The sequence below is a fragment of the Carettochelys insculpta genome, chromosome 9, assembly GCF_033958435.1.
Source record: "Carettochelys insculpta isolate YL-2023 chromosome 9, ASM3395843v1, whole genome shotgun sequence".
Lineage (NCBI taxonomy): Eukaryota > Metazoa > Chordata > Testudines > Carettochelyidae > Carettochelys > Carettochelys insculpta.
This window is the reverse complement of record NC_134145.1, coordinates 64,156,738-64,172,160: the sequence shown is the minus strand read 5'-3', so window position 1 is coordinate 64,172,160 and position 15,423 is coordinate 64,156,738. Positions and strand designations below refer to the sequence as shown.

The 15,423-nt window shown below is 57.2% G+C and overlaps 1 protein-coding gene across 1 annotated transcript in view; it reads left to right on the top strand.

Annotated features, from left to right (window-relative positions):
• Nucleotides 1-12,227: 12,227 nt before the first annotated feature.
• The window catches only part of PDE4DIP (phosphodiesterase 4D interacting protein), a 66,244-nt gene continuing 63,048 nt past the window's right edge, over nt 12,228-15,423 (top strand). The window contains exon 1 of the mRNA XM_075003197.1: nt 12,228-12,556. Within this exon, the coding sequence (XP_074859298.1) occupies nt 12,416-12,556 (141 nt within the window). The 5' untranslated portion in view covers nt 12,228-12,415. The remainder of the gene's footprint in view (nt 12,557-15,423) is intronic.

The window sequence follows — 15,423 nt, the reverse complement described above, 5'->3', positions numbered from 1 at the left end:
GAAATGGGATGAAATTCAATAAGGACAAATGCAAAATGCTTCACCCAGGAAGGAACAATCAGAATGGGAAGTGACTGCCGGGAAGAAGTACTGCAGAAAGGGAGCTGGGACTCACAGTGGGTCACAAGGTAAATGAGTCAACAGTGTGATGCTGTTGCAAAAAAAGCAAACCTCATTCTGGGCGGTGATCACAGGAGTGTTGTGGGCAAATTCTCCTGCTCTGCTCAGCGCTGATGCGGCCTCAGCTGGAATACTGCGTCCAGCTCTGGGTGCCACATGTCAGGAAAGATGCAGAGAGACTGGAGAAGGTCCAAAGTAGAGCAGCAAAAAGGATTAAAAGTCCAGAGCTGTGGTTCCCAAAGGGGTCCATGTCCCCCCAGGTCCGCGAGCCCTTTCAGGGGAGCCCCGGAGCCCTGCGACCGAACCCAGGTGCCTCAAGCCTCAGCATCACTCCTCCTGCAGGGCTGCAGCTGGGAGAAGCCCCAAGACACGGTGCAAAACCCAGAGCTCCCCCTCTGGCAGCAGGGCCCAGGAAGGGCTGAATGCTGATGCTCCCTCCCGTGAAGCTGGGAGCAGCAGGCCTGAGCCCGTGGGCAGATTGAGGGGTGTTACTGCGTGCGGGGGACCCCAGGCCCTGTCCCCAGCCACAGGCAGATGCGGGAGAGCAGGCGGGTTCTTAGGTGACAGGGACACAGCGTAGAACAGAATTGGCAGCACAGGAACAAGAAGCCGTTGGTACAACCCATTTTGGGGAGGGCGCCCAGAGGGGTCCCCAAGCCTGGGCCTGGCCCCCCCGCCCTCCACCCTCTCCAGCCAGATGAGACCACCCCACCCAACAGTCCTGTTCCAGTTCAAACCAGCCAGGCCCCTCCTCCCTCTCGGTCCCGTTTCCAGGCGGGAAGAAAGGTGTCCCCTGGTTGCCGAGGTTACAATGGATAGCAGGGCCTGGGGACCCCCCTCCGTGACATGGGGGAGCAGAGAAAGCTCTCCGCTGCCTGCGTCTGCACAGCCCCTCCCGGGGGCGGCAGCTTCTGCAGCCGTCCTTGGGCTGATTCCAGACTCTGCTGCAGGCCCGTCGGCCGAGAGCGGGCCAGGAATAGCTACCCGGAGCGCTGGGACGTGCGGCGTGGGGCGTGGGGGGGGGACGCTGCCCGCTCTGCTCCCCTGCACGGTTGAGGTGTGGAGCCCCCGGAAGGGTTTCCACGGAGCGGTGGTGCTGGTGTGACCCGAGCGTGCGCGTGGCCCCCCGGAGCACAGGCTGGGAGGCCGATGGGTCAGGCAGGGACCCACTGGGCGGCTCTCCTGGTGTGTGACGTGTGCGGGCCGGGGGGCTTAGAAATAGGCTGGCTGTCTCGCTCCTCAGCTGGCAGCGCGCGGGGCCTGGCGGCTGTGCCCCCCCTCCCTTCCCCTCGCGCGGCGGGCTCCAGGCACCGGGGTGGGCCCTGCTCCCCTCAATGGAACCCTTGTTGCGCCGCGCCGGCCAGGGGCTGCCGTGCACAGCAGGCTGCCTGCCGCTGCGGGTGTGTGATGACTGTCCCGGCTCCACCTCCGGCAGGGCTGACAGCTCAGCCTGTGGTGAGGAACCCGTGCGAGCCAGTCAGCTGAGCCTCCTGCCGGCTGCGGGGTGTGCTGCTCTGGGCCAGCCTGTGCCCGGCGGCTCAGCCGCAGGCTCTGGGCCGCAGGAGGCAGGCGGGAGACAGGCTGCTCTGCAGGGAGGGGCTGTGCTTTTCTCTGGAGACGCTGGGGCCGTCGACGGGCGGTGAGGGGCTGTGCCCAGGAGCAGGCGCAGGGGCTGCGGCCAGGACGTGGTAAGTGCCGGGGTCTCCCTTCTCCCTCTGGCTGGCTGAGCTGCTGTAGCACAGAGCGGCTGTAAGTGGGACTGTCCTGTGCCAGCCCGGGGCCTTCCTAGTGACCGATCCCTCTCTCGCCCTGCCCTCCGGGGGTGGGTCACTGTCCCTCGCAGTGCCACCCAGGCCACGCACAGAGAGAGAGATGGCGTCTCCTGTGCAGCCTCAGCTGAGAGCCAGCTGCCTTCGCCTTCCGACTGTAGAGGTTCCTGCACTGAGTTCCCCAGGTGCCGGGTTCGAATGTGACTGCAGGAGGTTAAACTGCCCCTCTGTGGAAGGCGGGGCCTGTGGCAGCTGAGCCCACAGGCAGAGGGCGAGCATGCCAGGCTGGGTAGGCCTCTTCGTATCACTGGAGCCGCGTCTACACGTGCACGCTACTCCGAAGTAGCGGCGCCAACTTCGAAATAGCGCCCGTCGCGGCTACACACGTCGGGCGCTATTTCGAAGTTACCTTCAACGTTAGGCGGCGAGACGTCGAAGTCGCTAACCCCATGAGGGGATCGGAATAGCGCCCTACTTCGACGTTCAACGTCGAAGTAGGGACCGTGTAGACGATCCGCTTCCCGCAACTTCGAAATTGTGGGGTCCTCCATGGCAGCCATCAGCTGGGGGGTTGAGAGACGCTGCCTCTCCAGCCTGTGCGGGGCTTTATGGTCACCGTGTGCAGCAGCCCTTAGCCCAGGGCTTCTGGCTGCTGCTGCTGCAGCGGGGGATTCATGCTGCATGCACAGGGTCTGCAACTCGTTGTCGGCTCTGTGGATCTTGTGCTGTTTAGTGCAAATGTGTCTGGGAGGGGCCCTTTAAGGGAGCGGCTGGCTGTTGAGTCCGCCCTGTGACCCTGTCTGCAGCTGTGCCTGGCACCCTTATTTCGATGTGTGCTACTTTGGCGTGTAGACGTTCCCTCGCTGCGCCTATTTCGATGTGGTGCTGCGCAACGTCGAAGTTGAACATCGACGTTGCCAGCCCTGGAGGACGTGTAGACGTTATTCATCGAAATAGCCTATTTTGATGTTGCCACATCAAAATAGGCTACTTCGATGTAGGCTTCACGTGTAGACGTAGCCTGGCACAGCTCCTCTCCCCGAACGCAGCCTTTCTCCCCCAGGCCAGATCCAGTGGCACCTGGAGCCACATTTCAAGCTGTGAGACAGTCAGATCCCTCTGGGCTGCTGTGGCTCAGCTGGTGGGTGACCTAAGGAGCTCTGGGTGCTGCAGGAGGGGCCAGGCTGGCTGACATCTGGCTGGTTTCAGTGATGGGGTAGCCACCCTGGTGTAAATTTTGTGGACGTTTTCTTGGCCTGGGAGGGGCCGGCAGTGTAACTGCAGTGTTAGCCTGTGCTGTGTTGGGCGGCACAGGAAGGGCCCCAGGGAAGCATTTGCTCTGGTTTGGTGAGACCTGTCGCATTGCATGGGGTGTCCCAGGTTGGCACTGATCTGTTACGTGCTCCCGGGAGGAGTGGCAGCCTGGGAGCAGGCCTGAGGGGGGCCACAGGGGAGAGAGCTCCTGCGAAGGTGGATTTGCAGGAGTGAAGACAGCACGAGGAACCAGCGTGGACACGTTCTGGTAGGGGCTGGATGAGGCTCGGCTTGAGCGCATAGACCAGTGGTTCCCAGCCTGGGGTCTGTGGACTCCTGCTGGTTCGCCAGGGCATTGCTGGGGTCTGTGAAAAAAATAAAAGGGAAATAAAAAATGATCATAGGAAAAAAAGTTTTAAATAAATGGCAAATTTGTAATCCACTTTTATTTTTAAATGAAATATCTTCCGATAAGGTTATTAACTGCTGTCCAGAAATTGACGTTGTGGTTTCCTTTTTCAGTCAGTGCTCGATGCTCTGGCCAGTGCAGCAGTGGGCTAGGTCTAAGAGGCTCCTGACATTTGGTGCTTCCCTGAGTGAGGGTGAATGTAGCTTTGCAAACATGCAAACATTAGCATTTTGCCTCCTCTGTTACTCTCCCTCACCCTGGATGGGAACTGGTCTCAGTGGCGTATGATCTTCTGCGTCTCTGTGAGTTCTTGTGTTGCACTTTGGAGAGTGCAGTACAACATGGGGAAATGCAGTCTTAATTTCTTGATTCATCTAATAGTTCAGTAAGGGCACATTGAAAATGGGGTTGAAGTTGCAGCCTACCACTTTGAGATGTGAGGGGTTTCCAGGTCCTGCTTGCAGGGTAGTGGGCTCTGTATAGAAGTGTGTGATCTGGGTCATCAGCAGGCTGTCTGCAAGGAGCAAGGAGAGCCAGGTGGGTGAGTTGTGCAGCTCTGCCTTAGGGAGCAGCCTGCTTTGTCTCTCTCTGTTTTTGTTCTTGCACGTTGTGGTTCTGGATGCTAAGCAGTGAAGTCATGGAAGCTTTCCTGAAAGATAAAGGCATAAAATATGCCAACTTCTCTCTGTGTCTGTGAAAGTAAGACAGTCCCAGTGCAGGGGCCCCACATGAGGTCCGTGCATTACGTCAGCCCTGGCTTGAGTGGAGGTGCATGGTCTGGCTGCTTGAACAGGAGGGTGAATTTCATTTTAGTTTCATTCCAGTTTCTTCCTTCAGAAGCTGCCAAGCCAAAACTTCTGTTGTTTTATTCCCATATTAATGTGCTTTAGCTTCGTAAGTTGGATGCTGTTTGTCCTGCTGCGACTTCATTGCCTTTGTACTTCTCTTTTACTGTGCAAAGTGGTGACTGTTCCCGTCTGTGTGGGGAGCGGCGGGTGTAGCTACTGAACTGGGGAATAACGGGGTACATCAATAGCCCGTGTGTGTTCTCTGAGCATAGTGCCTGTGCTGTTCCCCTGGTGTGGAGATTGCTTTCTCAGCTCATGAATTGTGCAGGCCCTTGGGCAGATTGCGCTCTGAGGGGCGGGGGGCGGGGGGCGGGGAAGGGAAGCAGGGCCCTGCGTGAGCTGAGCTCCTGCCTTGCAGCTCCGAACTCCTGTGGGAGACCAGCTGTCCTGTGGTTTCCGGGGGTGCACGGGGCAGTTCTGACCTGGCCCGCTTGCCCCCGCCCTGCAGAGTCACTGACAGCTGTGCACAAGCAAGTCAAGGTGCTACTGGACTAGAGCAGCGTCCCCAGGCTGTGTTGGTGTTGGCAGTGTCTCAGTCGGAGAGGATCTGGGCCTGCCTAGAGAAGGGCTCTCTGGGGCAGCTGGGCCAGTGCCGGCCCACAGAGCTGGGGGAGGCTGATAGCGGAGTGTGAGGGCTGCAAGGCTAAAGCAGGTCAAGGCAGGGCTGAGCCAGAGCAGGGTGTGTGTGTGTGTGGCGGGGGGGAGTCCGTCTGACACCCTCCCTGCTGGGCAGCATGAAAGGACTCCCTGTTTCTGACGCGAAACAGGCTCTGAACAAGAGACCTATTTACAGAGGTGTTGTGGCTGCAGCCTGCCTGCCAACCATGGGCACTGCGTCCACCTCACCCTTCCCTCCTGCAGCCGGGGTGCCTCGCGCCAACGCCGGCAGGCTGCTGCTGTCTCTGGCGCTGGGGCAGCAGTCTGTCTTTCCGAGTGGCGATGCACAGCCAGGCCGCCCAGAGAGGCGTGTGCCGGTCTTCTCGGGCCTGGCGTTCCCCGTGTCCCACCCTGCACTTGCCAGGAGGAGCAGGTGCTCCCTCAGCCCCAGATCTGCTGTATGACCTCTCTCTCCCCACTGGGGCGCAGGGCAGGGTTGCGGGACAGGGTTCCACTTTTCTAACAACACAAAGCTGAACCCCCACTGCCAGCCCCTTCCCTTTGGCCCTGCCCCCGCCCCCTTTCTCCACGTCCACTCGCTTTGGCCGGGCTGGGGCAGGGGTTGGGCTGCAGGGGTGGGCTGTGGGTGGGGCTGGGAATGGGGGTCGGGTGCAGGAGTGAGCTCTGGGCTGGACAGGGGTTGCGGGGAGTGAGGACTGGCTGAGGGTGGGGCTGGGAGTGGGGGGTCAGGGTGCAGGAGAAGGTGAAAAGGCCATTGCAGAGAAACTAAAAGATTTCTTTGCATCAGTCTTCACGGCTGAGGATGTGAGTGAGATTCCCAAATCTGACCAATTCTTTTCAGGTAACAAATCTGATGAACTGTCTCAAATTGAGGTGTCATGAGAAGAGGTATTGGAACAAACTGATAAACTAAATAGTAACAAGTCACCAGGACCAGATGGCATTCACCCAAGAGTTCTGAAGGAACTCAAAAGTGAAATTGCAGAACTACTAGCTGTACTTTGTAATCTGTCATTTAAATCAGATTCTGTTCCAGATGACTGGAGGATAGCTAATGTGATGCCAATATTTAAAAAGGGCTCCAGAGGTGATCCTGGCAACTACAGGCCAGTCAGTCTGACTTCAGTACAGGGCAAACTGGTTGAAACTCTAGTATAAAGAACAGAATTGTCAGACATGTTGATGAACATAATTTGTCGGGGAAGAGTCAACAGGACTTTTGTAAAGGGAAGTCATGCCTCGCCAATCTATTAGAATTTTTTGAAAAGGTCAACAAGCATGTGGACAAGGGGGATCTTCTGGATGTAGTGTATTTAGATTTTTAGAAAGCCTTTGACCAGGTCCCTCACCAAAGGCTCTTAAGCAAAGTTAACTGTCCTGGGATAAGAGAGAAGGAAACAAAGGGTAGGAGTAAATGGTCAGTTTTCAGAATGGAGAGAGGTAAATAGTGTTGCTCCCCAGGGCTCTGTCCTGGGGCCAGTCCTATTCAACGTATTTATAAATGATCTAGAAAAAGGGGTGAACACTGAGGTGGCAAAATTTGCAGATGATGCAAAACTGCTCCAAATAGTTAAGTCCCAAGCAGATTGTGAAAAGCTACAAAAGGATCTTAGTAAATTGGGTGATGGGGTAACAAAGTGGCAGATGAAATTCAATGTTGATAAATGCAAAGTAATGCACTTTGGAAAATATAATCCCAACTATACATATAAAATGATGGGGTCTGACTTAGCTGATACCACTCAAGAAAGAGATCTTGGAGTCACTGTGGCTAGGTCTCTGAAAAACATCCACTCGATGTTCAGCGGCAGTCAAAAAAGCTAACAAAATGTTGGGAATCATTAAGAAAGGAATGGATAATAAGACAGAAAATGTCATATTACCTCTATATAAATCCATGGTACATCCACATCTGGAATACTGAATACTGTGCACAGATGTGGTCACCCCATCTCAAAAAAATATATTGAAATTGGAAAAGGTTCAGAAAAGGGCAACAAAAGTGATTAAGGGTACGGACTATCTGCCATATGAGGAGAGATTAATAAGACTGGGAGGGTGTGTCTACACTTGCATTCCTCTTTCGAAAGAGGCATGCAAATGAGGGAAATTGAAAATGCCAATGAGGTGTATATTTGCATAGTTGACACCTCATTTGCATATTCTTATTTTGAAAGAGCTTCTTTCGAAAGATGAAAGCCAGTGTAGACGCTGCTCTTTCAAAAGTAAAACCCATCTTCGAAAGTATCCTTCTGCCTTTTATTTAATGGGAAGAAGGATTATTTTGAAGATGGGGTTTACTTTCGAAAGAGCCGCGTCTACACTGGTTTTCTTCTTTTGAAAGAAGCTCTTTGGAAAGATGAACATACAAATGAGGTGCCAGATATGCAAATATGCACCTCATTTGCATTTTCAATTTCCCTCATTTGCATACCTCTTTCGAAAGAGGAATGCAAGTGTAGACACACCCCGAATTTTTAGCTTGGAAAAAAGAGGATTAGGGAGGGATATGATAGAAGTATATAAAATCATGACTGGTGTGGAGAAAGTAAATAAGGAAATGTTATTTACTCCTTCTCACAACACATGAACTAGAGGTCACCAAATGAAATTAATAGGCAGCAGGTTTAAAACAAACAATGGGAAATATTTTTTCACATGACGCACAGTTAACCTGTGGAACTCCTTGCCAGAGGATGTTGTGAAGGCCAAGACTATAGGAGAGTTTAAAAAGAACTAGATAAATTCATGGGGGATAGGTCCATCAATGGCTATTAGCCAGGATGGGCATGGAGGCTGTTCCTAGTCTCTGTTTGCCGGAGGCTGGAAATGGGCGATAGGGAATAGATGACTTGATGATGCCCTGTTCTGTGCCTTCCCTCGGGGGCACCTGCCATTGGCCACTGTTGGCAGACAGGATACTGGGCTTGATGAACCTATGGTCTGTCCCAGTATGGCTATTCTTATGATACCATGAGGAAAGAGGACTCCTCCAGCTCTCTCGCTGTACTTGGATCTTAACCAAATCATCACGCTCACCAATCCTTCAGATCTAAATATCTAAAGGTCTATTAACAAAAAGGAAAGAACAGGGTTAGAGAGAAGAATCGTTAAAGCGATACTTTACATGCATCAATCACAGCTACTGATGCAGCCAGCGATGTTCTACGCTGATTCTTTTAAAATCTTTGCTAGCATCCTTTTGAGGGACGGGCCCCTAGACTGGACCGGCTTAGCTTGTGAGGACTGAAGAACAAAGAACGTCCCTGCCAGGGCCCATCTGATTGTTTTTCTATGCGGAGGGAAAAGTCCATTCTTCTGCCCTAGGTCTTGGCTTGCCACCTGACCCAGTGGGTCATCGCCCTGCGTTGCCATTCGCTGCAGCCCCAGAAGGAAAGTCCCACCATCACGAAATGCGCATTGGCCGTCTGGGCCTTCGCTTAGTCCCTTGTCCTGGCTGGGGTGGAGATCCACCTCCCACTGGGAATCTTAGCCTGAAACATTTCTACCACAGCTACAGAGCGATATGTAAGCACAGCGCAGATGTGTAAGCAGCACACACAGATTCAGGGCACCTCTGCTTTCAGCAGACACCTCCCGCGGCCCCCTAGCAAAATCTTTGGGGCCCACAGATGGGCTGGACGCCTAAACGGCTTCCATATCCACCATTAAATGCAGCCACGTCACGGCTCCACTGGAGCTTCCCCCAGCCCCCAGGGGGACAGGCCCAGAGGAGGTGGCTGGTAAGTGTCCCTGACCCCAGCCAGAGCTCCCCACTCTGAGTGCTCGAGAGAGCCGTGGGGCAGCGCCGCTCTGCTAGCGCTGGGGGGGCCGCACGGAGGCCCTGTGGCAAGGCCACTGAGGGCTGATGCTGGGCTTTCCATGTCGGGTGGATTGGGTGGTACCGGACAGGGCCATGGGTCAGTAGGGGGGTCTCTGTCAGTACACGAGGGGAAGCTTCTGCCTTGGGCCCCAGCCCTGCTGTGCTGTCCATTGACGTTGCCCCACGTCCTTCCCTGCAGGGATCACTGCCATGGCCACCGGGAAGAGCTGCTGCCCGGAGCCCATCAGGTGACAGGTAAAGAGCACGGGCCTGCTCCCGGCTCAGGCTGGGGCTGTTGTCTGCTGGGAGCTCCGTGCTGTTTGCGCCTCCCTCTCTCGGGAGGGACTGGGCGCTCCAGGCGTCCCCGGGCAGAGCGGGAGGAGGGGAAAGTGGCCACAGCGGATACCCCAGAGGCCAATAACAGCGATTGAAAGTTACACGCTAGCATGAGCTCCACCTTCTCAGTTCCAACTTGGTGTTACGCCGCCGCCGGGGAGCGCGGGGAGAAGGTCGACCTTAGTGCCCCTTGAATGGCATCTGCCGTGAGGACAGTCACCTTGCAAAATCGCGCCAAGGGCCTTTAAAGCGACTTTATGCTCTAGTGTGGACAAAGCCTTGTGGTCCCTGAGTTAGTTCCTCCTCAGATGATGGCGCTTATTCGTTCTGCTGCCTTAACTCCAGGCAGAAGCTTAATTGTGTCGTTTAGCCAGAATAGCCATCAGGTTTGGTAAGCTCTGCGACTCCATAGAGCAAAAAGCTGCTTTCTGGCAGTTACCAGCATCCTCCAGCATTACAATAAATTACACTGACTTGTACACTACTTTCTAAATCCCTGATTTGTCCTCAGCAGTGCCCTGAAGGCTGTAGCTCCCGATTCTTCATTAAGGCCCCAGTTACACAGGGTATCAGCAAATACTGTCTCTCTAGAGACTGGACTTCCAGCCCCAAATCATGGTATTATGGCACTTTTGTGGGGAGCACAAAGGATTGGTGTGGTAACAAAGAGAAGGGGAGAGGGTGCGGGGTCCTGGCAGTGCTTACTGGGGAGAGCAGGGCCCCCGACTGGGACATTTCCATAATTTGCTATGTTAGCCTTAGTAATTGCCCCTTGACTCTGAATCTCCTGAGCTGTTGCTGGGGATGACAACAGCAGTCCTGGACAGCAGTCTTACCTCAGATGTGGGCGAGTTACTCGTCGCTTAGGGAGATACATGTTTTAACTCCGGCTTGATGCAGCGTCAGTCTGGAGTTTTGCTGCCCGTACGAGTGTATGAACCAGACCCGTCACGCCCCTGAGCTGCGTTTCCTCTGTGCCCCCTTTCCAGCTGTTCTCTGCAGTGTCCTGGGCGGGGACCTTCGACATCTCTGATGAGGACCCCCAGAGGCAGGTGCCCACACTGGGAGACTTGGAGATGGCCCATCACCTGGCGCCCACTCACACCCCACCAGGCCTTGAGCAGAGGCCTCTGATGCAGACTCAGGCCCTCACTGGCCTGGAGAGGGGCCCAACAGTGCAGACCCAAACCCTCCGAGACTTTGAGAAGGTAAGTCCCTCCCTGGGGTCAAACTTGTCCTGAGGTTAATGGGGACTTTGCTTGCACGAGGGCTGGCTAACGTGGGGAACTGCAGACCCGCCTGGTTAGTCCCAGTGCAAACAGAACAGCTCAGAGGGCCGTATTCCTTGCTCTTTGTCTGCTCGCTCAGGTTATTTGTTTAGGGCCTGGCCCAGTTCCCTCTGCATCTCCATGAGCCCCTCTTGTTTTCTGCCATCCTCCATTGCTAGAATCTTGTAACAGTGGTTCTGAGGAGTCCCAACCACACTAAGCCTTATCCTCCCAGCCCCTAGCAGCTTGGTTTTGCACTGAAGTGCCTCCGGGACTCACGTGCAGCTTGCCAAGTAGTCCTCAGATGGAGAATGCCGTGATGGACTGGCTGAGACTGCAGCATCAACATTTAGTGCTCCTGGTCTTCTCGGAAGTCTGTGGCCTTTCTTTGCCTTTGCCAATGCCAGCTCCGAGAGCAGAGTTGTGGCTTCCAGCTGATCTGAGGAGACTGGGCTACAGGAGGGTTATTTCCTTATGGGGGAGAAGTGAATTGAGATGGATGTAGTTGAATGTACACCTCTTGGACAGAGCTAAGTGCTCTCTGTAGCTTTCAGAACTCCCACAGAGCTGCTCTGTGCTTCTGTCCTACCCAGACTAGAGGGGAAGTTGATAGAGATGGATATAAACCATAAACTAGAAATTACAGAACATCGATAAGGGAGGCAAAAGGAAACAAGGAGATGTCTATTGCCAGCAGGGCCCTCACTCCTTTGTGGAGACGGTCTTAAAAACTTAAGAAATTAGAAAGAAAATGGAGTTATTTTTCTCTGCCAACTGGTTTCTGTGCCTTTGGGGAGCATATAGGCCCCATTTTCTCCGCAGCCAGGAGCCCTAGACACTTACCTTAAAAAAAGGCAGCTGAGATTTCCACTGAGTCCCTTGGGCTGTGGAGCTTGAAGGAAATGATACTTGGGAGACGGAAGGAAAGGTTGGCAGCGCCCCATGTGGTGTTGTGGGAATGCTCAAAGAAATGCTGCTGTAGCACAGGGGACGGATTGCGTCAGCTGTATCTTCCTGAGGGCATTAGCACACTTCAGCTGTTGTAAGCGGAACCCCCCAGTGTGCCCCTAAGGCATCAATAAAACAGCAAATCACTCTCTTAGCCTCAGAGAAACAACCTCCGAGTCATCAGCTTACTGCAGAGAGGTGAGTCAGGTCCCTCTCAGAACCGCTTCTCTGCAGCTCCACGAAGGGGTTTTCGCCAGATTTTAGGGGCCAACCCAGGATTACAGGCAACTTTAAACTCCTGCCCTTTGGTTTGGCTCTACCTGCCTCTGGCTGGTATCTTCATCTTCACTGGAGGCTCAGAATACGGGCCTTGATCTGTGTCCTTCAGCCCTGGAGCGCTCTCTGGGCCAGGCCCATTTTGTGCCCCCCGGGCAGCTGTTGTGTGCACGGCTGTCAGCCGGGGTAAATGGCCCCTTCCTCTCCCACTATGCACCACGCACAAGAGAGGTCACAGGGCACCAGTTAGCACCTGCCCTGGGCTTCACCCTGGGCTCTGGAGAGGGCCGGGCAGCCCGAGGGGCTCAGCTGGTGGATATTGGATCTGGGGCAGGTGCTGAGGGCTCTGAGGGGAATCCTCATTTCTCCCTTCCCAGCTGTGTCTCCATCCCGGTTCCTAGCTGCCCTCTCCCCTCCCCTCCTCTGCCGGCCAGCCCCAGCCCCAGCCCCAGCCGCCCGCCGATGGCTGCAGAGTGGCTGGGGCGGGCGGGCGGCTCAGGTTACACCACTTGTGTCTGTCCGTGCGGGACAGCCCGGCCCGGCCCGGGATGCCACAGATAGCTCCTGGAGGTAAAAAAGGAAAGCAGCCGCCCGCCTGCGCCCAGTGCGAGCTGCCTCCCCGCCATGGCTCCATAGGCCGCCGTGGGCTGGGGCAGCTTCCCAGGGGCCAGGCTCGTGCGCTCGCCGTTCCCATGTCCCCCGAGTGAGGGCGGTGTCGAGATGCCCCCATCCCGGGGTCGCCCGCCATGTCTCACGGCTACCGCACGCTGTCCCAGCACCTCCACGACCTGAAGAAGGAGAACTTCAGCCTCAAGCTGCGCATCTACTTCCTGGAGGAGCGCGTGCAGCAGAAGCATGCGGCCAGCCCGGACGACGTCTACGGGAGGGTGAGCGCGGCGGGCTGGGGGGCACGGCTGTGGTGGGAGCCGGGTGCTGGCTGGCCGTGCCGGGGAGGGACACCCGGGGCATCGCGGGGGGATGGGGTGTCCCAGGGGTGGTGGGAGCCAGGTGCTGGCTGGCCGTGCCGGGGAGGGACACCCGGGGCATCGTGGGGGGATGGGGTGTCCCAGGGGGTGGCGGGAGCCAGGTGAGGGCATGTCACTCAGTGGGTTGCAGGAGGGCAGGCGTGGCTCTTGGTTACGGGGCTGCAGGCCTGGCGGGGGTTGGTGTGTGCGAGGGGCTGGCCCCCGCGGGCACGGAGGGAGGAGGGGGCTGGGCTGGGCGCATTGGGGTGCTTGCAGACGGGGGTGCGTCGCTGAGCCGCACTGAGGCTGGGGGGTGCGTAGGGGTTCAGCTGCTGTGTCCTGAGGGGCAGTGCAGTTGCTGTGGGGGGTTCATGCGATGCCCTCGGCCCAGCGCCGGGGGGGCAGGTCTCAGCCTGGGCGGCGGGTGGGGGTCGGAGATGTCAGCCACTCAGCACTGACGCCCACACGGCTCCGTCTGGATTGCTGTGGGAATCCCCCGGCCCGGCAGGGGGGCAGCCAGTGAATAAGGCCTGGGGCTGGTGGCTCCGGGACTCCCCACACAGCCTCTCCTCAGCCCCACCCTCAGCGGTCTCTGTGGTGGGGGGCAGGCCTAGGCGTACCCTCCCCCAGCCTCACTACGGCCTGCCCCACTGACCCCCAGCCCCGCCCCACTGACTCTCTGCCCGTGTCTTTCAGCAGCCCGTGCGGCTGCCCACCCCGAGCCATCCTCCGCCGCCACTGGGCACCCCAAGGGGTGGCAAATCATGAGCCTGCCCCACCCAGCAGTTCCCTAATCCTGATTTGCTTCCAGTTAGCACCTGAGGTGAGGGGACGCCTGGGCAGGGGCCCCCCAGGGAGGCCCCTCATCCCAGTGCTAATGAGAAACAACCCAGATTAAGCCTGGAGGGGCGCTGGGGGGGTTGATGCCACAAGCGCCGAGGCTGAGCACTTATGTTTGAGAGTGGAAGCGGAGGTCTGCCCTAAGCACAGGACTCCTGGAGCTGGGCTGGAGGAACAACCCCAGCTATGGCACGAGTCGGTGTCTCTGCGCCAGCCCCCCCTTTTCTCGCTGAGTTCGTCCTCGCCCGGCCCCCCGCCCCCCGCTCTGTCCCAGCCGTTGGGGTGGTCGGGAAGGGGGGCCGATGCGCAGGAGAGACGCCTTTGGAGTCGGGTTGGCCCCAGGGGTCAGAGTGCTGGGGCATTGGAGAGGGGCCCTGGCCAGCCAGGGGACTCTGCGGGCGCCCGACGCCATAGGGAGAGGCGCGGTGCGAGCCAGGGGATGGTGTCTCTCCTCCACACGGTGACCCCCCACCTCTCTCCTGGGGCAGAGCTTCCTCAGCCTCTCGCTGCCTGGGCTAGGGCCTGGGAGGGCCCAGGTGTGGGAGGCAGGTGCTCATCCATCCCCCAGTCTGGCACAGGGACCCTTCCCCTCCCCTGGTGGCACAGACACATCCCTGCCGTGGGTGGGAGGGTAACTGGCCCAGGGCGCTACCAGCCAGTGACTCCCCTCTACCCCTGCAGCCCTGCCAAGCCAGCGTACTCAGGGAGGCCTGTGCGCTCCAGCCCAGTGCACAGACCCTCCAGGGGAAGGGGCTGGGGACCTCAGAGGAGCCGGGGGTGGAAATAACGGCTCTGGCTGCCCTTGGGCTGGGGTCGGTTCCGGGCTCCTCTCGTTCTTCCCTCCGGGGGCCGAATGCGTTTTCTTCTGTGCACTGCGGCGTGCAGGGACGTGCGCCCCAGGAGACACACACGCTGCCGGCTGGGCGCTGTGAGCAGCGGAGCTGCACCCGAGTGGCTGCGGGCAGTGCCCAAGGGCTCAGAGAGCACTGGTCGTCTCACCTGCTCTCCCAGAGCCCCAAAGCGTTTGAAAGGTTCAGCCTGGCGCTTGCAGTGGGGCCGTCTCCTGTGGCACATGGAGAAGGCTCCTTTCCCCGCTTGCACAGCAGCAGAGCAAGGGGTGTCTGGGACCTTCCCCACTGGTCTGAGCCCGGGCAGGGCACACGGTTCTGTGGAGGGAGGTGTGCGCCCTGGAACCAGGGGGTGAGAACGCAGACCGGCTCACACAGGCTAGCAAAGCTGGCGCTGTGGCGGCTGTAATTGTTCTGATTTCACACGCTTGCACGTTTGTCTGCTCACACGCTTCCCTGTTGTGCATGTGCCCTCGAGTGTGTGCAGGTGTGTAAGTACAGTCAGTCACACTCAGCTTCACGCACTCCTGCCCGTCTGTATGCTACACCCGGTGCAGATAAATGTCCCCTTAAGTCTTTGCATGCTTGCAGCAAGGGGGATCCTTGCATGTGGGATGGAAGACTCCCAAACACTGTTACAGGCTGGGGACCGACTGGCTAAGTGTCAGGGCAGCAGAAAAGGACTTGGGGATTACAGTGGATGAGAGGCTGGATATGAGTCAGCAGCCTGCCCCTGTAGCCAAGGAGGCTAATGGTGTATTGGGGTGTGTTAGGAGAAGCATTTCCAGCAGATCTACAGAAGTTATTACAGCAAATCCTCAAAACACACTATTTCCAGTTGTGCTTAACTCACATTAGCATGAGTTAAACACAACTCAAACTCCCGCTGCCCCCGGCCCTGGTTCACCCCACCGCCCGGCTCACCACCCACGCACGGCTCTGGCTCTGGTGCAACCCCCCACGCGTGGCCCTGGTTCACCCCACCGCCCGGCTCACCACCCACGCACGGCTCTGGCTCTGGTGCAACCCCCCACGCGTGGCCCTGGTTCACCCCACCGCCCTGCTCACCACCCACGCATGGCTCTGGCTCTGGCGCAACCC